This window comes from Musca domestica, unplaced genomic scaffold (genome assembly GCF_030504385.1).
Source record: "Musca domestica strain aabys unplaced genomic scaffold, Musca_domestica.polishedcontigs.V.1.1 27, whole genome shotgun sequence".
Lineage (NCBI taxonomy): Eukaryota > Metazoa > Arthropoda > Insecta > Diptera > Muscidae > Musca > Musca domestica.
The window spans coordinates 4,641,334-4,668,373 of NW_026712286.1; the positions used below are offsets into that span (position 1 = coordinate 4,641,334).

The 27,040-nt window shown below is 34.3% G+C and overlaps 1 protein-coding gene across 7 annotated transcripts in view; it reads left to right on the plus strand.

Moving 5' to 3' along the window:
- Positions 1 to 27,040, plus strand: part of LOC101901103 (B-cell receptor CD22) — a 533,140-nt gene that overhangs the window by 473,890 nt on the left and 32,210 nt on the right. For 6 of the 7 annotated variants that reach the window (XR_009342470.1, XR_009342471.1, XM_059123997.1 and 3 more), the window contains 3 exons: positions 6,754 to 6,940; positions 17,200 to 17,229; positions 26,888 to 27,028. Coding sequence is in view for 5 of the 7 variants with exons in the window: in XM_059123997.1 (XP_058979980.1) it covers positions 6,754 to 6,940; positions 17,200 to 17,229; positions 26,888 to 27,028 (358 nt within the window). In the remaining 2 variants the exon portion in view is untranslated. The remainder of the gene's footprint in view (positions 1 to 6,753; positions 6,941 to 17,199; positions 17,230 to 26,887; positions 27,029 to 27,040) is intronic. The other variant, XM_059123999.1, reaches the window with a different exon arrangement.

Below are 27,040 nucleotides of genomic sequence, written 5' to 3' on the forward strand. Positions count from 1 at the left end.
ACTTAATTTAATGTTGGGAGTCATTTTCACAAAATTTATATTTGAACAAAAAACACGCAGACCTAAAAAAGCCTTCTTGAACATGAACGACCAAAACAGCCTTATGTTGGGCGCCATTAGAAAAAACATTTTTCAACAAAACGAAATTTTTTGTTGGGCGCCACTTCATCAAAATTAATAAACCATGAGAAACAGTCATTCAAATGATAAATGGGACGACAAAAACATTCTTACTTTTGGCGCATTTAAAGGAATTTTCAGCAATACTATATTTTTGGTTGGCGTTATTTTGTCGAACTTTTTACACTCTCCACCATTCGGAAGAAACTTAAAAGATTTCGAAAAAAAAATCTGTCGAAAAATACCGTTCAAATAAAAACCTTTATATTTGGGCTATAGGCAGACGTGGTGCTGGATAAGTAATTTTCCGTCATAGGACGAAGTACCGATTCCGAACTTCAAATACGAAATTCGAAACAATTCCGCTGAATAATGTCTCTAATATCATCAAAATACCGAAAAAAGGGAGATACCTTTGTATAAGGGGCTATACTAAGACGTGGACCTGCATAGAAAAATTTCCGTCATAGGTTCCGTCTTGCGAAAATCCTCGAAATACCGAATATCTCGGGGTAGCGTTATATGGGTGCTATACTAAAACGTAGACCTATATAGGCAATTCTCTTCCAGGGGTAAAGTATTCAGAGAGAACTCCTTGTGTGGATTTTCAGGCTATTCCATTGAAAAATGTGGTTAAAAAAATCAAAATACCGAATATCGGGGGGTAACATTGTATGGGGGCTATACGATATCGTGAACCTATACAAAAAATTTCCTTTCGGGGGGTAAAGTATTCGCAGAGAACTTCTTGTGTAGAATTGAAGACAATGCCATTAAAAACTGTGACTAACATCATCAAAATACCGAATGCCGGGAGATATACGATATCTTGGACCTATATAGACAATTCTTTTTCAGGGGGTGGAGTACTTAGAAGGAACTCCTGTTGATTTTAAGACAATTCCATTGAAAATTGTGGCTAAAATCATCAAAATACCCAATATCGGGAGGTGATATACGATATTGTGGTCCTATATATACAATTCTCTTCCAGGGAGTAAAGTACCCGCAATGAACTTCTTGTGTAGAATTGAAGACAATGCCTTTGAAAAATGTGCCTAAAATCATCAAAATGTCGAATATCGAGGGGTACCGTTATATGGGGACTATTCGATATTGTGGACCGATATAGCCCATCTTCGAACTTGATCTGCCTGTCGACAAAAGACAGCTCTGTGCAAATTTTTAGCTTCTTATCTTAATTCGTTTTGATTCTAGCTTGATTACAGCAGACGGAGAGACAGACGGGCGGATGGACAGGGTCTAACATTATTATTTCGTTGAATTACAAACGGAATGACAAACTTAATATACCCTCCATAGCATGCATAGTGGAGGGTATAAAAACCATATTTTGTTTATAAAAACATCAATAAAGGGATTAAGCCTGACCATTTTGCAACAACAAAATAGTATGGTATCCCGAACAAAAAAGCCAACACTGTTCTAAAAAAACCATAACTAAAAGACACACCCAAAAAATCTCACGTTGGGCGCCATAGAAAAAATTATATACAATTTTATATTGGGCGCCATTTTTTCAAAAATTTTCAGCAAAAGAAAACTTTTATTCTATTGATTAAATACCTCCAAGGAAATAACGATTGTAGTCCTGATGGTGCTTGGGAAATATGCTTAAGGCTTAAGGAATATGCTATAGACTTCAAAGATATGTAAAAAAAGAATTTCAATAAAAATCTTCAAAGATAATTTTAAAACCCCACGCATTCAGCTTAGATGATATTTTTAAGTTTTTTTTTTTTTTTTTAAATCCAAATTTTTCTTCTGATGGTATTTCAACAATTGAATTTTTCCTTTAACTCCCTTGACACCTTAAATTTTAGTTTTTTTTCACATAAACTACAAGACATGTTTAATATGATTGTTTATGAGACCAAAGGACGTGCCGTTTTTTCCAAAGTTCTTCTCTCTCTCTATTCCACCTCTATTTGCTATACATTCCAACTTCCCATAAATACATTGCCCGGACTTATATCATTTGGTTTTGTAGTAACCCCCATGTTCTTGTTGTTGTTTTTTTCTGCTGATGCTGTTGGCGTGTTTTTGCCACATTTCACATTTAAACCAAAAATGCATTCATAGCCAAGTCATAGGAACAACAACCAAAAACAATAACAACAAACTGCAATAGCAACAGGGGGAAAATTACATTTGTGCGGGTGTGGGAGTGCCTGATGTTGCCCCGAAAAACCATACATCAATTTTCGGTTTTATTTTCAGTTGCAGTAAAAGTTTGTTGTGTGGATTCGTAGTTGTTGTTTTTTTTTTTCTCTATTCTACACCTTTGAGAAATAAGCAGAACCAGCGATTTTTTCGACAACCATAAGCGAACGGATGAATGAATAAATGAATGAACGAATGACGAAGTAAACCAAAAATGTACAACATTTAACAAGAGTTTTCAATTTTTATGATATTTTGTTAGCTTCCAAGTTGGCTGGCTGGCTGGATGGCTTGCTAGCTAGGTAGTCTAGGGGAGTGGAGCCAATTCCATGTCTGGTTTTAAAAATCACGAAATTTCTGAAACAAGTTGTTGCTGGTTGCAAGTTACAAATAAATAAATAAAAAAATAGAAAAATAAAAAACATTCGTGTAATAACATTTTGACTTGTTGTGTGTGTAATGTAATTTAAGGGGTATAACTTGAAAATGAGATATTATTTGGGGGAAAATAATTTTTTTTATTAAAAATGAAATAAATGAAAATTTAATTTAATTGCCATGGAAAATATTTAAATGGAATATTTTTGCTGCGAATTTTTTTTTTTTTTTTTTTTTTTTTAAAAAAATTCGGCGATTTTGTAAACCATAATTCTAACCTGATGGAGGTATGGCAATAGAGGAGTGTTTTTTTTTTAAATATGCTCTACGGATTACACAATATTCGAATGAGAGCCCATATATACCAGCAAGTGCCTGCAATTTCGTCAGCGAATACATAACCTTAAAATTTTATATTCGTTCCAAGCGTTCATGTTCGGCTTCTTTAGTACTCAAAATACACGATTTCTTCAGTTTGACAACATTTTTAATCCAAGGTTTTATATATTGTTTGAGTTTTTTTTTTTTTTTTTGAAAAAGTAATAATATAATGTTAACCTTCTACAACAAAAATTCTTCAAACCCTTGCACAATGGATACGCATCAATTTTTTCTGTCCAAAACTATCTCAATGTCTCCATATGTAAACCCTAGAAACAGAATTTTATGTTTATCCCTTCATCCAATACCATCCAAAAAATCTACATCTCCTCATCCTAGACACCAGCAGTGACCCAACAATTTTACTATTTTCGAACAATTACAGTACAGATTTGCAAAACTGGCCCATACCTCAAATCCAGATACCAACAGAGATCTCAATATCAAATTTCGGGGTTCCAGCCACATCCCTTCAGCCAATTCCCATTTTAGTACGATTTAGTACTTTTCGTACAAATATAGGACGCATTTGAAAAATCACCTCCATATCTCAATCCCAGATACCAACAGAGACCTCACTATCAAACTTCGCCAAATTAAGTACTATTTTTCACTTTTTGTACAATTTTAGTACAAATTTCCAAAATCACCTCTATATCTTAATTCCATATACCTGCAAAGACCTAAATATCAAATTTCGGGATTCCTGCCCTATCTCTTACCCCAATACCCATTTTAGTACTTTTCGTACAAATGTAGGACGCATTTGAAAAACTAGTCTATATCTGAATCCCAGACACCAACAGAGACCTCAATATCAAATTTCGCCAAATTAATTACTATTTTGTACTTTTCGTACAATTATAATACACATTTCCGAAATCACCTCCATATCTCAATTCCAGATACCTGCAAAGATCTAAATATCAAATTTCGGGATTTCAACCCTATCCATTCACTAAATACCAAATTTTGTACCAATTCGCACTTTCCGTCCAAATATAGGACGCATTTCCAAAAATACCACCATATCTGCACCACAGACACCAACAGCGACATCAGTGTCAAATTTGAGCATTCCAGAAGTATGCCTTCACCCAATAACAAATTTAATACCATTTGGTATTTTTCGTACCAATATAGGACACATTTCCAAAGCCACCTCCATGACTTGACCATAGATATCAACAGTGACATCTAAATCCGAATTTGAGGATTCTAGCCCTATCCCTTATATATAGGACGCATTTCCAAACCATCTTCAAATCCCAAACTCAACTACCGATAGAGACTTCCATATCAAATTTGAGGATTCCAGCCCTATCACTTCATTCAATCCCAAATCTAGTACCATTTAGTACTTTTCGTACAAATATAGGACGCATTTGAAAAACCACCGCCATATCTCCATACCAGATACCAACAGAAACCTCAATATCAAATTTGAGGGTACCAAAACTTTCCCTTCACCCAGTAACTAATTAAGTACCATTTAGTACTTTTCTTACAAACATAGGTCGCGTTTCTAAAACCATATGCATATCTTTACCACAGACACCAACAGTGACCTCAATGTCAAATTCCAGGATATCAGCTCTATTCCCGCAATGAATCCAAAATCTAGTACAATTTGGTACTTTTCGTACTATAGGACGCATTTCCACAACCACATCCAAATCTCAAGCACAGATACCAATAAAGACCTCAATATCAAATTTGAGAATTCCGGCCATATCGCTTCACCCAATATCAAATTTAGTACCATTTAGTACTTTTCGTACAAATATAGGATGCAATTCCAAACCACCTTCATATCTCATTTCTAGATACCAAAAGAGACCTCAGTATCAAATTTGAGGATTCCTGAAGTATCCCTTCCCCCAATACCAAATTTAGTACCATTTAGTACTTTTCGCACAAAAATGGGACACATTTCCAAACCACCACCAAATCTGAAACACAGATACCATAAGTCATCTAAATAACAAATTTCAGAATTTTATCTCTACTCCTTCACCCAATACCAAATTTAGTACCATATAGGACTTTTTGTACGATTATAGTACATATTTCCGAAAACACGACATATTTGCAAAATTTTAGATTTCAAGCAATATATGTTCACCCAATACCAAATTGTACCAACTATAGTACTATTTAGTACATTTCGTGCACTTTTAGTACATATTTCCGAAATCACCTATTTATCACAAATCTACCATAACAGGGACCTCGATACAAAATTTCAAAGTTTGAGCTGCATCCCCTCACCCTGAACCAAACTGTTCCAAATGTAGTACTATTTCGTATAGTTCCCAAACTTCGTACATATTTCCAGAACTACCTTTATATATCAATCTTACTTTCCAACCTGAATTCTCATACCAAATTTCAAGTTTTAAGCTCTTTCCGTTCACATAATACCAAATGGTACCATATTAGAAGTATAGTACAATTTTAGAACTTTTCGTGACTCGGAAGTTTTGATTCCCAAAAAATCTTTGGTCCATCTATTCTGCACTCCATCAGTGACTCTCATTCCAATTCTTTCATTCAGAATTCCAGCTGCTTCCGTTTAACCAATACGAAATATTTAAATTTAACTACAATTTAGTTCTTTTCGTAACCTTTTAGTACGAATTTCCAAAAACCCAGCCGTGTCATTGGCCCACACGCAAAGACTGACCCTTGTGCAAAATTTCAAGATTCTAGCTTCAGCCATTTCGTCTGGGAGTTGATTCTCAATCAGTCAGTTATTTCACTACTCTTTCAAAAAAAAAACTATAGCGTCAATTTTGTTTCGTAGATTCTATTCTCTATCAAACCAAATCTACGAAACAAGATTGACCCTACGGTTCTTTTTTACTCCCCTCTCCTTAAAATAAAATTGTGCCTCTCATTATGCCTCTTATTATGCCTCATTTTCCTTGATGGATTGAGGTATTGGCAATTCTTTATACATTAAAAACTCTTTTCTCTTACCATCAATTATAAGGTTAATCAGCACTCAGCCAAAGAGGTATTCCTTTTCGAACCCCCTCCTCATTAAAATCGTGACGAAAAAAGAGTCACAATATCAATATTTGCACTCTTCTTCTGCACAATTTATTTCAATTGATTGGCATTTTAAGATTCGTAGGGTGCTCTCGGCTTGTACGCAATTAAATGTCATTAAAGACGGAGCAAATACAAACAAACACACACACACACACACGATAAAAACGAAATAACGACCGACCAGGAGAAGGTTAAAACAAATATAAACAGCATTTAAATGACTCACAAAAAGACTTCCTCACTCACACACATAAACTCTCATTCTCCCTTACTCTCTCTACGACTCTTGGCATTACTCCCCCATCGAAAAAAAGTGCATTCAACTTAAAATCAACAATAAATGGCAGGAGCAGCATTTTACGTTCAATTTGTTTGAAGAGAGCTTGGGGAGAGTATGGGGGGAGAGTGGGTTCTGTTATTAAAGAAATGTCATCAGCTCTTTTATTGCAAAGCCATACCCTTATGATTTTCTGTTTTATTTTTTCAATTTAATGTCATTGATTTAATTTCTTTGCTGGCCTTCATGTCCTCCTCCTCCTCTTCTCTTCTGTTTCCTTTGCAACTCACATTCAAGCCATTTTCTTTTAACCTCACATCTTTTATCCATTTTTTCCTCTTTCTCTTTCATTGCAGGCCGATTTTTCATGGTCAATTAAGGCTGAAAATGAATCGGTTGAATCGCTGGGCAGCGGTGACAGTAAAACGTTTAAGGACAAAAGCTATTATGTGCTCAAGGAAGATTATGAAATTGCACGTACCTATCGCTGTGTGGCCAACAACTCCGTGGGCGTGGGCACATTCTGTGAAATCGAAGTTGCCGGTAAGTAAATAAAACTGCTAGCTAGCAAATAAATGGGAAAACCAAAAAAAAAACGGAGCAGGAGAAAGCTTTCAGCAACAATGAAAATGCAAAAAAGAAAACAAAATGAAAAGAAGGAAGAGATTGGAAAAGGAAATAAATGCACTTTGTGATTTGCCTACTGAAGTTGCTGGGCTGGGGTAAAAAATCAAAGAAGCCAAGATCCTTTGCCATTGTGGCTCTTTAGTGTGCTGCATTGATTTGAAGTGTGTTTTTTCCCTTGGGGGAGAAGTTTTGCTCTGCGACGATTTAATTATAATAAAGAGCCATTGATGCATGGTCTCTTAAGTGAAGCAAAAAAAATAACAAGGAAGCCAACAATTTTACAGTTTTTTTTATTGACGTAAATTTGTCAGGGAGTGAATTGTAATGACAAATTGAAAGAAGGAAATGAAATTTAGTATAAGTTCTGAACATTATATAATGGCACTACAAATTTAAGCTAAATATCTCTAACCTTTCCCTTCAGATTATATATTTATTATAATATTTAATATTTATATATTCATATTTTTATTTTTTATTTATTTATTTATTTATTTTTTTTTTTTTTTTTTGATAAGAGAAAAATCTCTCCTATGCCGAGAGAGATCTGGTGGCCCAAAATATTCAATTGCCAACATTTATTGCCATTTAAATTTTAATATTTTTAAACAAGTTATAGAGTTCAATATTCATCGTTTAAAAGGGTTCTTTTTCTTTAAAAATTGCCATTTATATTCAGAGGATCCTTGAATAATTAGCTTGATGCCCCTGGATTTTTTTTAAGTTTTGATTTTTTATTTAATTTTGAATTCCGAAGGCCTTGAAATAATGCTTGAGATAATATTTTCTACAAATCCATGTTTAAAGCTTCTTGAGAAAATCGCCATATTCACACGTCAGTGAGAAAATGTCTACTTTAACAGGTCCATAAAAATATAGGTCTATGAGAAGGTATTCAGAACCTTGAGTCTAGGTTTACAGAACTTTGAAAATATATTTTTTAACAAAATCACCTGCACAAGTCCTTGCGGATATAATTTTTAAAAATGTATGTTTACGCATCCTTGAAAAAATACCACCTTTTGGACGCTCCTTGATTTTTTTCTAAATTTTGAGTTTTTTAATTTTGAAGACGTTTGAATTAAATACTCCTTAAAATCCGCATTTGAATTTCAAGGTCCTTATTCTTTACAATTACTTATGTAAATTAGGAGGATCTTTGAAAAACTTTTCTGAAGACCCTGAAATTATCCTTCAAGTAATATTTTCTACAAATCCATGTTTAAAGTCCACAAAAAATGACCACTTTCACAGGTCCTTGAGAAAATAGAGATTTAGGAGGAAATATTTTCTAAACAATCAAGGTTTGCATGTATTTCATTAGATATTCTTTCAAAGGACCTGTACAAAAATATTTAAAAAAAAATATGTTTACGGATCCTTGATAAAATATCCACATTCACTGGTCCTTAAAAATTATCTTGACACTACTTAATTTTTTTTAATTTTGAGTATTTTTAACTCCTTAAAAGGCAGATTTTAAAATTATAAATTGGAATGTCCTTATTCTTTACAACCACTCACCTAATTTAGAAGGATCTTTGAAAGACTATCCTGGAGACCTTGAAGTTATGCTTCTGAAATATTTTCTACAAATCGTTCACACGTCCCTGAGAAAATTTCCACTTTCACACGTCCTTGAGAAGTACCCTTGAGAAAATATAGGTCAGTGGGAAAATATTTTCTAAGCAATCTCGGTAACAAGTGTTTGAGTAGATATACTCTACAAAAGTCACTTGCACAGGTCGTGGACAAAATTTTGAAAATTTATATTTTATCCACTTTTACAGATCCTTGACAAAACTATTTACGGCAGGTCCTTAAGAAAATATCCACGTTAACAGATCTTAACAAAAATATTTACATTGGCTGGACCTTGAGAATATATTCAACTTCACGGATCCGTTGATAGGTCCTTGAAAAAATATCCAACTTTACGGGTCCTTGACAAAAATATATTAACGTTGACATGTCCTTGAGAAAAAAAATCCAAATTTGCAGGTCCTTAACAAAAATATTCATTTTTACAGGCCCTTGCCAAAAATATCCATGCTTACAGATCCTTGAGAAAATATCAACGATTACGGGTTCTTGACAAAAATATATTGAAGTTGGCATGTCCTCGAGAAAATATCCACCTTTGCATGTACTTGACAAAAACGATGGCAGATTCTTTTGAAAATATCCACGACATATTCTCTAAACAATCTAGGTTTGCACAACTTTTGAGTCGATATTCACCACAAAATTCATCTCAAAAGGTCCTTGAGAAGACGATTTCTTAAAAAACCATGTTTAAAGGTCCTTGAGAAAATATCCTTACTTAAGGGTCCTCGAAAAAAAATTCACCTTGGCAGGTCCTTAAGAAATTATCCATGCTTATAAATCCGTGGAAAATGTCCTTTATTGTAGCTCCCTGAGAACTTATTGTTCTTACAATCCAGTTGCATACGCATTCGAATAAGTATTCTCAAAAAAAAATGAAACAGCTGCACAGATCCTTGAGAAAAGTATTGTCTTAAAATCCATATTTATACATGTCCTTCAAGAGATCCTTGAGGGAAGATATATGTCCTTTGAAAGTATTATGTAAAAGCCCATGTTTAAATGTCCATCAACAAATTCTTTTCGAAAAAGACCCCATTTACAGGTCTCTCAGAAAGTATCTACGTTTAGAGGTACTAGGCAAAAATATTCACGCTTACAAGTCCTTGAGAATGTTCTAAATATTCATATTCGAATATCCTTCAACAGATCCTAGTGAAAGTCTATCAGAAAATATTTACATTTGAAGATGCTTGAAAAAAACTATCACGTTTACATATCCTTAAGAAGATATTCTCTAAAAAATTCACCAGAACATATCCTTAAAACCAACACGTTTATCGATCCTTTCACAAAAAATCTTTTAAGTCGATATTTGCATATTTTCTTACCACGTTGGTCATTCTGAGAGTCTTTAAATAAATAATTCCAAAAATCTACTTTGATGGCTAATATAGTCCTTCAAATAGTAATAATTAAATTTCGAATAGTCCAACAAACAATAATAATTAAATTACACATACTATATGTCTTTTAACAGGTCCTTTTCACACACATTTTTATGTCTTTCAGAATATTTAGAGGTCCTAAACCAAAATATATACGCTTGCTAGTTTTTGAGAAAATATGCATCCTTCAGAAAATATTTTCTTAATATTCATGTCTATACGTCCTTAAACATATCCTAGTGAATTTCTCTCCGAAAATGTCATCGCTTAGAGATTTTTGAAAATTATTAACACATTTGCAGGTACTTTAAAAAATTCCCCCAAACAGGTCCTTTAAAAAACAGGTTTAGCGATCCTTCCGCAAAATATCATTAAATTCCTCATTTGCATATTTTCTAATCACGTTGGTCACTCTGAAAGCCTTTGGATAAGTTATCCTTGAAATCGACGCTGGTGGCCAATATAGTCCTTCGAATAGTAATAACTAAATTCCGAATAATCCTTCAAACAATAATAATTAAATTACACATATATGGTTCGAATAGTCCTTCAAAAATTTTTTTCTAAATATTTCATATCTTTGAGCTCGAACCGTCCTTCCAATAATTATCCTAAAATCCTTGAAAAGATAATGCCGAAATACCACAATTATCCTTGAAATAGGCACTAGTGGCTCCTATAATCCCCTGCTGAATTATCCTTAAACATTAGAAAATTATGCGAGCGTTGGCTGATGCCATCTTTGTAGCTCTCCTTATCGTTTCACAAATATCTTAAAAAATCAACGTGTCTAAAAAAGAATCCGAAAAAAATTTGTTCTCTTTATCTCCTATAAAAAATTACTAAAATCCAAGTCCTGAACTCAAAAGGATTCCCAAAAAAATATATTCTAGAAAATTTGAGATTATAGTCCTTTAAATCTGCTGGTCCTTCGAAGAAAAATCCTGAAATCAATCTCCCACAGTTCTTTCAAAATGTACATCAAAAGATCCATTTTAATAGCTTTAAGAGTCCTTTGATCGATTATTCTCACAATCCCCTTTAAAATATCGAAACCCACATTTGTCATTTTTTATAGGACTTCATAAAATTAAAATTTAAAATTCTGAAATCCCCGGTTTTTTATTTAAAATTGCTATTTAATTATAATTGTTCAGGCAAACAGCTTAAAATAAAATCTAAAGAAAAAAAATCTCTTTTAAATTTTAAAACACTATAACAAAAAACTCGTGGCCCCCTCTTCGACCTCACGCCTTCTCTCGCGAATACAAAATAGTACAAAGCGTAACGAAATACAGTACAACAAAGTAAGTAAACCTTTGTGCTAAATTAGTAAGCAGCTTTACCAAGAATATGAATGAAGCAAAATAGCAATGGAAATTGCAAAATAAACAACAAGACACTCACACACACACACACCAATACCAAGAAGAACAACAGAAAAACCACCAGGGTTAGCCTTGAATGGCTTTTTCCAAGAAGAAGCAAAACAACTTTAGAAAGAATGTTTAAAAAAAACCAACCTCCATTGGCTGAATTCCGCTTTTGAATTTCTCAAGTTCACAATGTGGTGCACAACAGCAGCAACAACAACAATAGAAGTAAAGCAGCTAGCCACCTACCAAGCAGCAAATCTACTCAAGGATGTGTAAGTACAGCGAAATCAATTTCCGTTTCCTAAAATATGTAGGGAGAAGTAGTTGGCAGCAGCGGTGGCGGCATGCTGGGTTATCAACAGTAAATAAGGGAAATAACACAGCAATATAGATTGTTTATTAAATTTTGTAACAAAATCGACAGGAACACACACACACACCGAGAAAGAGAAAAAATAATCAACACCCAAATTGAAAATACTTAACAAATAGCGTCAGCTGGATTTTTTCTTTGGAAAAAAGTGTCCACGGAAAAACTCCAAACAACCAAAGATAAGCAACAATTTCTCTCTTCTTCTTCAAATGGCATGAAATAAAAGGGTAAGGGGTTCTGGAGATTAGTGGAGAAGCGCGTTCAACAATATCCTAATTCCCATACAGTTCTGTGTAAATTTTTGCTTTGTTGTTTTTCGATGGCTGGGGAATCGTTGCCGTTCCAACTCAAACATTGGCCCATTGGCCAAAAATCAAACACAACTACCAAAAATGTCGGGGATATCTGCTATCCGCTGTTTGAACGCTTTTTTCGTGTTGCCTGGCAAAGAAATGAAAGGAAACAAGCGTCTCTTGTTTGGATGGTGAGTAAGGAGGTAGGGAGTAGGAGGGGGATATTCAACCAGCACGTCCTTAATTCCAAGTCACAGTTCTCTCTGTATTACGCAGAAGAGTTGATATTTACCCAAAGGCAAAGTGGGTGTTGAGGTGGGTGGCCAAGTGTTCGCATGACAAGTTATCATAGGACAACCACCATTCGCATGGCCGGACTTATTGTTGGCCTTGATGCCAAGCACGCAACTATTGTTGCAACATGACTGTCGGTTAGATATTTCCGCAGAGGAAAAAAATCAGAATGAGAATGTTATCGCAAAATGGACAGCCCAAACCAAGTCAAGTGGGAGGGTCAGGGAGAATTTTCGATGTTGTTCTCAAAGTTATAAAAGACAGGGAATTGGTATGAAATGGAAAATTTTCGAAAATTGTGGAAATTTATACCTAGGACAAATTTCGAATCGAAGGAAGATAATGAACGTAGATTCGCCGATGTAGAGACATTGTGGAGATCTGTTAGGGAAATGAACCTCAAGAAATCAAATAATATCCTAAAGCCAATTTTTGGCCAAAGATACCCCAAAAATAATAGGAGACCCCTTGCAAATGCATGAATTGGTTTGGAATCTAGGTCTGCTGGGCAGTTATAGGTATGAAATTTAAAAAAATTCGAGAATTGTGGAAATTCAAGGGAGATTTTAAACATAAATTGGCCGATATAGAGATATTGTGCAGATCTTTTAGGGCAATGTCCCTCAAACGATCAACTTATATCATAAAGGCAATCTTTTTTTTGGAAAAATACCCCCAAAAGAGTAGGAGAACCATTTCAAATTTTTGAATTGGATTAGAATCTAGGTCTGCTGGGCAGTTATAGGTATGAAATGTAAAAAATGTTTGAAAATTGTGGAAATTCAAGGCTAGGAAACATTTTGGATCGAGGGGAGATTTTAAATATAAATTGCCGTCTCAGGCAAGGGCCCTCAAGGTATCAACTTTTATCCTAAAGCAAATTTTTTTTTTTTGAAAATTAATAACCCTAAAATTATAGGAGACCCACTTCATAAATCGGAATGAAATCTAGGTCAGCTGGGCAGTTATAGCTATGAAATGTAAAAATTGTGGAAATTTAAGTCTAGGAGGAAATTTGATCGAAGAGAGATTATGAAAATAAATTGGCCGGAATAGAGACATTGTGGAGATCTTTTAGGGCAATGTCCCTCAAGGGATCAACTTATACCCTAAACCCATACCCCTAAAATAATAGGAGACCCACTTCAAAAGTATAACTAGAATCAGAATCTAGGTCAGCTGGGCAGTTCCAAAATTTGTTAATTCGACGCCCAGAATAAATAGAAGACCTCTATAAGGACATTGTGGGGACTTTAAAGGGGCTACATGTATCTTTAAGCCACATTATTTTGTAATTGAGGACTCTTAAAATAATAGAAGCCGATCGACCTTAAAATAGCTTAATATTTTGAAATGCATTCGACCCTTCGTATCATCAGATGATTTTTTAAACCTCCAAAGGAATCCAAAAATGATCTTTAAAAAATCTACGCTTTGAGTCTTGTAGGAGTACAGAAAAAATCTTTTAAAAAAATCTAACCTTTTGGGCCTTGTAGGAGATCAGAAAAGAACTTTAAAAAATCCACCCTTTTTAGCATTGTAGGAGACCAGAAAAGATCTTTCAAAAATCCACGCTTTGGGCCTTGTAGGGGAACAGAAAATATCTTTTAAAATTCCACGCTTTTGGGCCTTGTAGGGGAACAGAAAAGATATTTAAACAATCCACGCTTTTGGCCCTGTAGTAATCCAGGAAAGATCTTTAAAAAATCCACGCTTTAGGCCTTGTAAGAGATCAGAAAAGATCTTTAAATAATCCACGCTTTTGGCCGTTGAAGGCTCTACAGAAAATCTTTAAAAATCCACGCTTTTGGGCCTTGTAGGAGACCAGAAAAGATCTTTAAAAAATCCACGCTTTTGGGCCTTGTAGGAGACCAGAAAAGATCTTTCAAAAATCCAAACATCTGGGCCTTGTAAGAGACCACAAAAGACCTTTAAAAAATCCACGCTTTTGGGCCTTGTTGGAGACCAACAATGATCTTTAAAAAATCTACGACTTTGGGCCTTGTTTGAGACTAGAAAAGACCTTTAAAAAATCCAAACTTCTGGGCCTTGTAGGAGTCCATAAAGATCTTTAAAAAATCCACGTTTTGGGCCTTGTAGGAGACCAGAAAAGACCTTTAAAAAATCCACGCTTGGGACCTTGTTGGAGTCCTGAAAAGATCTTTAAAATATCCACGCCTTTGGGCCGTTGGTCGGTCTAGAGAAATTCTTTAAAAAATCCACGCTTTGGGTCTTCTGGGAGTCCAGAAAAGATCTTTAAAATATCCAAGTTTTTGGGCCTTAAAGGAGTCCAGAAAAGATTTTTAAAATATCCACGCCTTTGGGCCGTCGGTCGGTCTAGAGATTTTTTTTTTTTTTTTTAAATTCATCCTTTGGGCCTTTTAGGAGTCCATAAAAGATCTTTAAAAAACACACGCTTTTAGGCCTTGTAGGAGTGCAGAAAAGATATTTAAAAATCCACGCCTTTGGTGGGGCTAGAGAAAATCTTTAACAAATCAACGCCTTTGGGCCTTGTAGAAGAACACCTTGTGGTCGGTGTAGAGAAATTCTTTAAAATATTTACGCCTTTGGGTCGTTGGTGGGTCTAGAAAAATCTTTAAAATATGCACGCATTTGGGCCGTTGGTCAGTTTATAGAAATTCATTAAAAAATCCACGTCTTTGTGCCGTTGGTCGGTTTAGAGAAATTCATTAAAATATCCCCGCCATTGGGCCGTTGGTGGGGCTAGAGAAAATCTTTAAAAAAATCCACGACTTTGGGCTGTTAGTCGGTCTAGAGAAAATCTTTAAAATGTACACGCCTTTGGGCCGTTGGTCGGTCTAGGGAAATTCTTGAAAAATCCACGCCTTTGGACCGTTGGTCGGTCTAGAGAAATTCTATAAAAATCCACGCTTTTGGGCCTTGTAGGAGTCCAAAAAAAAAAATTTTAAAAAATCTAAGCCTTTGGGGCGTTTGTGGCTCTAGAAAAAATCGTAAAAAAAAAAATCAACGCCTTTGGGCATTATAGGGGTCCAAACTTTTTTTAAAAATCCATAACTTTGACCCTCGGAAGAGTATAAAAAAATATCATTAAGGTCTAGAAAATTAGTTAAAATATACAAAAACCCCTTTTAGCCGAAATAGGTCTAGAGGCATATCTATTAAAGCCGTCTGGCCTTGGAGAAGTCCAGATTCGGTCTTTGTCTTCTACGAGGTGGGAGAAAATTAATTCTCCACAAAATTTAACCCCTTAAATATTGTCAAATTTGTCCTATAACTCTCCAGGATCCCCATTAATACCAATCGCTCTTTGCGGCATCTACGTCCTTAAATAGTGTCAAATACGTTTAATATTGTCAAGTAGGTTTCAAAATTCACAAGGGTCCAGCTCTTATCCATTCCCTTTTATGCGACATCCTATCACGCTCAACGGTCCATCTCTAATCCAGTCTCCTATTTCATGCCATATAGCGCTAAATCACAACCAACCAAAGAGAAACCATAACTCCCTCTCTCAGCCTTGAAACATCAAACGAACTCAATTGCCAGTTACAACAGGAAACGCAGTGCCAACACCAAGTCGTAGCAACACCATCAATTCATACTCCCACCCCAAAGCTCTCCTCTCAGCAACACCAATACAACTGCATTGTTGATGTTTTTTTTTTTTTTTTGGTATTGAAACATACAAATGAAACAAATATTGACAGTAATCAGTTTCCGGTTGGTTCGTACATTCATTGCATTGTTGTTGCTGTTTCTGCTGCTAAACTTCCAATATCTTCAAAACTGTCTAAGTGTGAATTCAAAATCCCAGAGTGCGTGGGAGAGAGAGAGAGAGAGAGAGCGTACTGATATTGGTGTGGGAGTGTGAAGTTTATAAATCTGCTTCCACTTGATTGTGGTTATTCAATGTTGGACTACTTTGATTCTCGCGGAACAAAAAAAAACTGAAATCCCCTTTAACTTGCAATCTAAATTGTTTGAGGATTTTACATTTTGCTACAACAAAAACAAAAACCATGAACAACAGCCGAAAAGAAGTGTGGCCACCACCAAAGTTTGGTTGCCGGATTCCACTTCCTGACATTGATTCAGCGCGAGGTTAAGCTAATTTCAACAGCTGACAATGATATAAAGTTATAATATAAAGTTTGCAAGTTTTTTCGTTGTTTCATTCATTCTCTCACTTACTTTATTCTCTCACTTTGGATTTGATTGTGGCCGTTTGTTTTTCGTTTGGCTGGTTTCCATTACTCTTTGGATTTTGGATTTTCATTTCGTTTACTCTTAACGGTTTTTGGGGTTTGAGAAACTTCGTTTTTTTTTTGTCATTCACTCCTCTCAAGATAAAATTGAAATTGAATAAATTAACAACGAGCTGCTGATTATGGAAACCATGGCATTGGCCAGACAAGGGAATCCTAATTGAAATGTGGTGTGGAAAAAAAGATTTGAAAACAAAAGAAGTGGAATTGCTGTTTTTTATTTTTTTTTTTCTTTTTTGGAGGTGGAAAAATACGTTTTCCATGAATTCAAATGGCAATGGAGATTAAAATGGGAGTAGGAGAAAAAAAGGAGGAAATTGCCACGAATTTTACGGGGCGATGAGAAGGATATAGAATATTTTTAAAAATTATATTAGAAATGGTAATACTTTTGGCAATACGGCTTATGTAAGAAATTAACTTTTGTTATATTATTATTATTTATTATTTATTAATTTTTATTGTTAATATTTTATTCCTTATGTAGATTTTAACTCCTAATATAAATCCAATTTTTTATTGCATTATTCATATTTTTATTATTACTTTTTTTAGTTTATTATTTTCTTTTATCAAATTTTATTTCATGTATTCCACAGCCACACCGTTTTTCATTATATGGTGGAAAGGTAAAAGAATACAGCTTTTCAAGGAAAAGAGAAAATTATTATAATTTTTATTTATTTATTTTTTTAATTTTTTTTTTTTTTTTTTTTTTTTTGAATTGTTGTGAATATGGCATGAAATGTTGTAATAACACAACCAACACACATACATGCAATTGGCAACAATCTTTTCTATCCTAAAAATCCTCAACACATTTAAACTTTACCGTATTGGTTTGGAATTTAAATCTTCTGGCAGACCTCTACACATTTTTCTGTATGGAGAGGATATTCTCTACATAGAATGCCTTCTGCGAGCAGAAAACCTCTGCAAGATGTTTTCTACTAGGAAGATCTCTAAATGGTCTTCTACGCAAGGAAGTTCCCAAGAAAGAATACTCTTTATGGAAGACTTCTAGCTATTGTCTCCGCATAGAAGACCTTTAGAATATTTTAACGATTAGAGGACTTTAAAAAGGACTTTTTAGCAGAGAAGATCTCCATGAATTTTTTTATATATAATTCATATAATCTTTTCTGCAAGGAAGTCTTTGAGAATGACATTTGTGTAAAAATGAAAGTCATAAAACGAAAGTTTTTCCTCTGTGTATGAAAATCTTGGATGCTCATCTCTGCATAGAAAACTTCTAGATGGCCTTCTCAATAGTAGAATACCTTAAAAATGTATTCTCCACACAGACGACCTTTAAAAGTTCTTGAGTAAATAGAAAACTTCTCAATTGTCTTCTGTGTAAGGAAGTCCTTTGATAGAACTATTGTTTAGAAAAGGTCCTAAATGGGACCTCTTTGTATGGAAATCATCTAAACGGTCTTTCGGTATAGAAAAACTTAAGAAGTCACATCCTCTCACCAATGTATAGAAGTAGTATGTGTATTAAGAACCTTGCAAATATATTTTCTGTACAGAAGACATGAAAAATGCCTTATTTGCATAGAAGGTTATAGGATTTCGATTTATAGGAAACCCCTATTAAAACCTCTGTGAATAGAATTCCTTTACAGTTTTTCTGTATACACTTTTGAAATATAGTCTCTCCATAAAGGAGCTGTAAATGATATTTAAAATATATTCTCTCCATAGAATATCTGTAATAGATATATTCTGGTTCGAAGACCTCTATTAGGCATCCCTTTTCTAGAAAACATGCCGAGGATTTTTTTGTACAAAGGACTCATTTCAATCTGAAGGTAGGAGACTTTTAAAAAGAGCTTTATGTAATACAAACTCTTCACAAATATTCCTCTAAAAAATCGTATCCGCATAGAATGCTTCTAAAAGTTTATATCCCATAGAAGACATTCGATAGGTCCTATCTGTATAGATGATCTTTCAAAGTTATTTTCTTTATAAAATACCTTTAAAGGACGTTCTCTGTGAAGGATGTTATCAGGAGGTCTTCTCCATATAGAAGAACTTTTGAAAGTCGTCATTGCATGGAAAAAAGGATTTCTGTGTAGAGCAGACCTATAACTGGACTTCTGTATATAAAAGAATTTTAATATTTCTTTGGTATATCGAAAACTTCTTTAAGAGGGATTTCATAAAAAGTGTTCTCATTTAAGGATATCCTATGTATAGAAGACTATTTATGAATTTCTTATAAACAATATCATTACATGGTATTCTGTAGAAGAGAAGAAAAATAGAGAGTCTCAATTTTTAAAAGATCTGTGTACAACAGGCGACTATACAAAAATGTTTTTCGGGGCTCAACTTCTCAACCATGTGAAATGTTCGAAATATAGAAAAATAGTAATCTCGATGGACCCGATGGATGGGCTCCCTATTCTCGATGGATGGGCCCCAATTCTTTGCCATGTACATCCCTGATGTATTATATATAGAAAAATTTTAGATCCATAGTATTATATTTACAAAGTGCTCTTAGAAGGTATTTTCATTAAAAAATGAACATATCTGGGAGATTTTTCAGATTCAGGAATGGGAATAAGGTCCTAAGGCTCGGATCCAAGAGATCACGAAGGAATTAGCTTACCTTCGTCGTTTTTTAAAGCTCAATTTCACATTACGTTAAAGACATTTGTGATGTGACTTTTACACATATTATATTTAAGATTTTTATAGCATACTTTAAGGAGCTACCAACAAGTTTTTAAAACATAAAAAATGTACTAACATCACAATAAATGAACTTGTATGTTATTTATTTTAAACTTTTAATCTATACTTTATTGTAGAGAGCTTATTTTTAGATTAAAAATTCTAAGGGCCTCCTAAAAGTATACTATAAAAAGACTACAGTCACTTGTGAAAAAAGTCACTTTACATATGACATTAACATCATTTGAAATCTAGCCTTTATAGGTGTTCCACTATCACTACTTCCAGAGATCTATAACCAGTCATTATTAAAAAAAAAAAAAAACGTCAAAGACAATTTAATATTTTCGTAACTTTTTTAAATATCCCCTCCCAGTATGAGGCATTTAAAATAGAAAAAGCTGTCGTGATATTTTATTGAATATTATTGAATATTTTGCTAATATATTGAAGCGTATTAATGAACTAAAAGAAAATTGCAGAGAAATGTTGTAGGCAATTAAATAAAACGTATATCCTTTTTAGCCCCCCCTGACATATTTCCCATTTTATCATGTCCCCAAAAATCAAATTTAAAATCAAAATTCATTTCACTGGTAACTAATAACGTTGTATGCTGTTAATAATTATTATGCTAGTGTTCTAAGGACAACTTTGCTAATGTAATCTAAAATATATATCCCTAAAAATATGCTTTTAATATTACAAAAATTGTATCTTTTGATAATGCTGCCATTTACCCCCTACTCATCGGTGCTTTCGTAACAACATGGCTACAGTGCGCCTTAGAAGTAAGTTTTGGAGTCAATGTAATGCTAGAAAATTTCGAAGTAATCATGAAATGTATTTTCACAAAAAAAAATATAAATAAAAATAAAAAAATGTGGTATGTGCTGGAAATTAAAATATCCTGAGGCGGGATTCTAGTCTTATGAAAATTGTCACAAAAATGAAAGAAATGTCCAATGAAAGCAAATATTTGTATTTCATATTTTTATGGAACTACTTTCTAGCCTCTGGAAAGGAAATATTTATCATTTCGTATTTTCATGGAACTAGAAGCTACCTTCTGGGATGGTAACATTTTTCACTTCATTTTTTCATTTATTTAAATGACAGCAGTCTGTTTATATTTATCTAAAAACAACACCAAAAATAGTAAATCACCTTTTTTCAGTTCTTGAATTTGTATACCCTCCACCATTCAATGGAGGGTATATTAGCTTTGCCATTCCGGTTGTAACTTATCGAAATATTCATAATAGACACTACAAAGTATTGTGGATCAGAGTAAAATTTTAAGACGATTAAGCCCGTCTGTCTGCCTATCTGCCTGCCTGTCTGTCTGTCCGCCTGCATGTTGTAATCACGCTGTCTTTCGAAGAAATTTTGCACACAAGTGTATTTTTCATAGTAGGCAGGTTAAACTCGTAAATGGGCCATGTCGGTCCACGTTTTCGTATAGCTCTCATATAACGGTACCTCCTGATATTCGGTATTTTGGTGATTTAAGCGAATGGAATTATTTCAAATTCCTATGCAGGTTCACGACTTTGTATAGCCCCCATATTATACCGTATCCCCGATTTTCGGTATTTCAATGATTTCTCACCCAAATTGTTTCAAATTTGGTATTTGAGGTTCGTAATAAATACTACAGTCTATGACAGAAAATTGTCTGTGCAGGTCCAGGCCTTTATATAGCCCCCATATAATGGTACCTCCCGTTATTCGGTATTTTGATGATTTTAGCGACATCATTCACCCAAATTGTTTCAAATTTCGTATTCGAAGTTTGTAATTGGTACTACAGCCTGTGCCTAAAACTTTCGTATGTAGGCCCACGTCTACGTATAGCCCCCGTATAACGATACCTTCCGATATTCGTTACTTTTTGTGATTTTAGCAACTTTATTCACCGGAATTGTTTCAAATTTGGTATTTGAAGTTCGTAATGGGTACTATAACCTACGCCAAAAGCTTTCGCATGCAGGTCCACGTCTTCATATAGCCCCCATATAACGGTACCTCTCGATAGTCGGTATTTTGATGATTTTAGCGATATTATTTACCCGATTGGATTCAAATTTGGTATTTCAGGTTCGTAACGGGCAGTACAGCCTATGATAAAAATGTTTGTATGCAGGTCCACATCTTCTTATTGCCTCCATATAACGGTACTTCCCGATATTCGGTATTCATGTGATTTTAGCAACATCATTCACTGGAATTGTTTCAAATTTCCTATTCGAAGTTTGTAATTGGTGCTACAGCCTATGAATAAAACTTTCGTATGCAAGCCCACATCTTCGTATAGCCCCCATAAAACGATCCCTCCCGATATTCGGCACTTTGATTATTTTAGCGACATTTTGATGATTTTTGCCACATTACTCACACAAATTGATTCAAATTTGGCATTTGATGTTCGTATTGGCTACTACATCCTGTGGCAGAAAATTGTCTACGCATGTCCAGGTCTTCGCATAGCCTCCACATAGCGGTACCTTCCTTAATTTTATATTTTGATGATATTAGCGACATTATTCACCGGAATTTTTTACAATTTCGTATTTGAAGTTCGTAATGGGTACTACAGCCTATGACAAAAAATTACTTATGCAGGACCACGTCTTCGTATAGCCCCCGTATAAAGGTCATCATTTATATGATAGTTTTCGGAATTTGTTGAAATTTTTCAAGTTTCTTCCAATTGCTGTAGGGTATTAAAAGTTCGACCCGGAAGAACTTAGCTGATTTTTATTTTGACGAATCGACATACATATTTAGCAGAGGCTTAATTTTTGTCCTGTAAAAATGTGAAATAATAAAATATGAGAAAAACGAATGTCAAACGATAAATCTGGATTATGCCCCATTTAAGCACAAATCGATACCAAAGTTCAGCACAAAATACAAAAAAAAATCATATTGCATTTTCAAATCTAAAATCGACATAAATATCCAAGGCCTTAAAACTATGCCCTAGTGAAAAATTCTAAGATTTTTTTTTAATTTTTTTGTGAAAATACATTTCATATTTCCCTGGTAACGTTGCCCATTTTTCCTTGTAATATAATTATCTACTAGCAATAATAATTTTTATTTTCTTTTCTAGAGTTTTTTTATTTTTTTCTTTTTATTGTTTATTTCCTTTATATTTTGTTGAGTGTTCACACCTTAGTTGTCTTGTCTCGATTTCTTGTTTATTTTTTTTTTTTTCGATTACACCCCTAAGATTTTGCACTTCAGCAATCACACTTAGCCAAAGCACCAAATCCAATCCAACATAAATATTTACACTTTACGAGGCATTAAAATCAAAGTATCTTTTAACTAAAAATTATTTGTAACCCTCACATACATATACATATATACATAGATATTCCTAATAACAATAAAACGAGTTGTTAGTTGTGTCACTTTCCAAGGAATCCTTTGGCAAATGTTGTCGTCATTTCTTATGAATATCACATTACCCAGCATTATAGTCAATGGCATTTCTACTTAGCCAAGTAAGATTTCAAGAAATGATGGCAATAACAACAACAAAAACGCCCCATAATAAACACTTCATACCACAACTACCCAGAGTATTGTCACAGTACATTCATAATAACAAACCAACCAACCAACCAACGAAGCAACAAAAACCATTGCATACTTCTAGGAACACAATAACTCTTAGCAAAGGTAGCAAGAATTCCAATGTTTGTTTTGCTTTGTTTTCGGTTTTTGTTTCTTGGCATTCTACCCAGTATCGTCTCCATTAAAAATCCAACAGTTGACGACGATGTGACGTCTATGAATATGACAAGACATGTTATGTGATTTTTTTACCCAACATTTTGTTATGTTTTTTTTTTTTTTCATTGGAAAATATCTCGTAGACATTTACAATGAATAGTGCTTGTAAGTAGCACGACATATTATCCTTAAGGGTGTAATAATCATGGCTGAAGAAGAAAAAAAAAGCAAAATAAACCATGTTATAACAGGGATGACATAGAGCGAAGGGAACAAAGCATGCATTTCGTAAGATGTATGGAATTTGAAATGTTGTTATGATAGGTTTTTATTTAACACGTTAAGTAAAATGTGCTTATGTAAAAAAAAAACAAAAAAAAAAAAAAAAAAACTTGGAAAACCGAAAGGTATGACAAAATGCAAGAAAGGTATGACAAACTGGTGTATATGCCAAGAAATGTTGCAAATGAAACAAAACATGTCCTGGCACATAAATTGTTAACGAAGCAAGGAATTTGTAATGGAATACTTTAGAATATAGTTTTTTTTTATTTTTTTTTTTTATTTAAGTGAAACCAAAAAACCGATTTTAGGTTGCAAAGAAGGGAAAATAATTATAAAAAAATATATATAAAATAATAATAAATAATTAAGGGATTTAACAACGAAAAACGCATTTTAAATTGTCTGGATATATAGACAGTGATTCCGATTTGCCAAAAAATGCCAATAGAGATTCCAAATTTTACACATCAAAATGTTTATACCCTACACCACATGGGTTAGGTAAGGGTATTCTCTCTTTCTGCATTTGTTTGTAACATGGAGAAAGAAAGCGAGATAGACCCACAGTTATTTTTTGGGATCTTTATAAAATCATTATCTGAGTCGATTTATGCATGTCAGGCCGCCTGTCCGTCCTTCTGTTCATGTGTTTTTATAAACGAAATGCAGGTCGCATTTATTCTCCGATTGAGAAGAATTTTTCCAAATAATATTTGTTTGGGTCAAGGACTAACCCTGTTAAAATTGGTAGGAATCGTTTCAAATTTTGATATAGCTCCCATTTATATCTTCAACTGATATCGGGATAAATGTGCACCAAATGGCCAATATCGGTCTAAATTACCTGAAATTTGGCTCATCCTAACGAATTCACTCTAGAAACAAATTCTTCAAATTTAGTGAAATTCGGTCCAGACGTAGCTATAGCTCCCACAAAAATAATATTTGGTACCACATAACTTATGTACCTCTGAAATACCTCTGGCAAATTTTATCGAAATCGGACCAGGACATATATTCCCCATATCCGATTTCAGGTTTTTTTCACCAATATCAGTCCATATGACCTGAATTTTGACATATCGGACCAAATTCAGTGTAGAACCTAGTATTTCAAATATGTTGAAAATCGGTTCAGATATAGCTATAGCTCCTACGAAAATAATAATTGGTACAAGATAACTTATATACCTCAGAAATACCTCTGACAAATTTCATCGGAATCGGACCAGATTTGGATATATTCCCCACATATATATAACTTTACACGATTTCAGGTTTTTTGTGCACCAAATGGCCAATATCAGTTCAAATGATCTGAATTTTGGCATATCCGAGCGAATTCAATCTAGAAACCAGTACTTCAAATTTAATGAAAATCTGTTTAGATATAGCCGTGGGTCTCATATATATGTTTTATCCGATTTGGAGTTTAAGTCCTTAAATGCGTAATTTGCACTCCACAACAAAAACCTATGGTACCAGATATCCGATACAGCCGAGAAATATCTCCGACAAATATTATCTAGATCGGATCAGATTTGGATATAGCTCCCATATACACGTCGAGATAAAAAAAAACTGCAACAAAGTCAAGGCCATAATTTTGACATTTTTTTTTAAATTTTATTGAAGGATAAAAAAAAATTCGGAAATAGCATTAAATTTTAGAAAAAGTTTAGATTTGTTCGAATTGATCACCGTGGCCAAGAATTATGGCCTTCAAACGGACAATAAGGGTGGAAATACATAAAGCGCTTATCTGGCTGGCTTAAGTCGTCGGCTGGCCTCTTCGTAGAAGAACAAAGGAGTTTTAGGTTGAGTTAGATCGATTTTGGCCTTAGGCTCCTTTGTTCATTTCCGAAGAAGCCAGCCGATGACTTAAGCCAGCCAGATAAGCGCTTTATGTATTCCTACCTTAAAACCGTCACACGCTGCCCGAATGTTGCTCTGCGATATTTTGGCCCATTCTCGAAGCGCAGCGCTTGCTTGAGGTGATCGATACTTTGGTATTTTTTAAGGTGGGAATCCATAAAGTGCTAATTTGGCTGGCTTATGTCATCGGAAGGCTTCTTCAGGAGTTTTAGTTTAACTTAGTTCGATTTTGGTCCTAGGCTCCTTTGTTTATTTACGAAGAAGTCAGCTGATGACCTAAACCCCCCAAATAAGGGCTTTATGTATTCCCACCCTTAGTGCCAACCTTGCTTTCCAAAATACTCCAGACACAAAATAGTCCAACGGATTGGTATCCGGAGATTTTGGTGGCCATTGTGCGCTGGAAATCAAGCGAGGAACCTCATTTTGTAACCATTCTTGGGTAGCGCTCGTGCTGAGTGCGATGGTGCTGAGACCTGTTGGTCTGCGGTCAAAATGTTTGCGGGTCCAAGACTTAAGTACACCCTCCAGAATATTTTCTCGAAAATATTCGGCATTTATTCTGATGCCATGGTCGATTAATACAAGCGGAGAGCTACCATCGGCTGTTATGACGGCTCACACCCCATCACCATGGCCGGCGCTTTAGTCCTGATGGCCAACCGAAGTGCACATTTTCAGCTGACCTCTTTGGCAAGTAAACACGATCATTTTGTTTGTTTACCAGCTGCTGGACAACGAACCTTTTCTCATCGGAGACAGAGAAAACTAAATTCGGCAGTTCACCACTTTCGGCCAGCAAAGCTACTCTTTGGCTCTTTTGAGTCTATTTTCGTTCTGTAGCGGTGTAAGTTCTTGTACTTTTTGGAATTTGGAATTTCAATGGCTTTACCTCGTCCCCATTTTTTAATATTTGGCGAATGGAATATTGCGATATGTTCAGCTCACGAGTCATTTTTCGGCTACTTTATCCGATTTAATGGCTATTGCTCACCATATATGTTATATAAGCCCAAATTGATTAGATTTTTTCATATTTAACCGAATTTAACCATTTGGTATAGCTCGGTCCGGTATAGCTATTGTACATATCATGTACAAGGGTCTCCGTCAAATTTTTTGAAAATCGGATAAGAGTTGGATTTAGTTCCCAAATTGTGACTACATAAACTCCCAAACATAAATTTCCAAATTCCGTAACATAAATTCCCGATATACACTTTTTTGTTACGAGAGCTCTACTTAATACGCATAGTGGTGTAGGGTATCATATAGTCGGCCCTGGCCGACTTTTGACCCTTCCTTACTGGTTATGTATTTTTTTAATTCATTTTAATATCAAAAATCTATTTTTATTTCGATATGGTGCGACAATTTTATATTCTGAAACCAAATAACACTATTTTATTTTATTAACCACTATATGCTATATATTTTTAAAAATTTTTATACTTTTTCACTACAAAAAATATTCACACAAAAAATATACCAAGCATGAAATGACCTCAATGTTTAATATTTTTTTCAATAATTTTTTTTTCCATAAATATTCCACTTTTGATTTTTTGAAACATAATTTTGAGAATTTTTTTATTGAATGTTTTCTACTTTTTTAATATTTTATTTTCAATGTCTTAAAAATAAATTTTATTCCTTGCTAATCGCCTTATTTTTGTCATCATTCTCAAACAGAACAACTGGCCTGGTGGCAGCGCTGGGACAAGCCAGCCCTCATCATTTTGGTTGCCAGCATATTGGTCCTGCTGCTGGCCGTGATAATCATTTGCTGTATTATCATTTGCATTTGTCGTCGCCGCAGACGTCAGGATAAATGTAAGTACCATT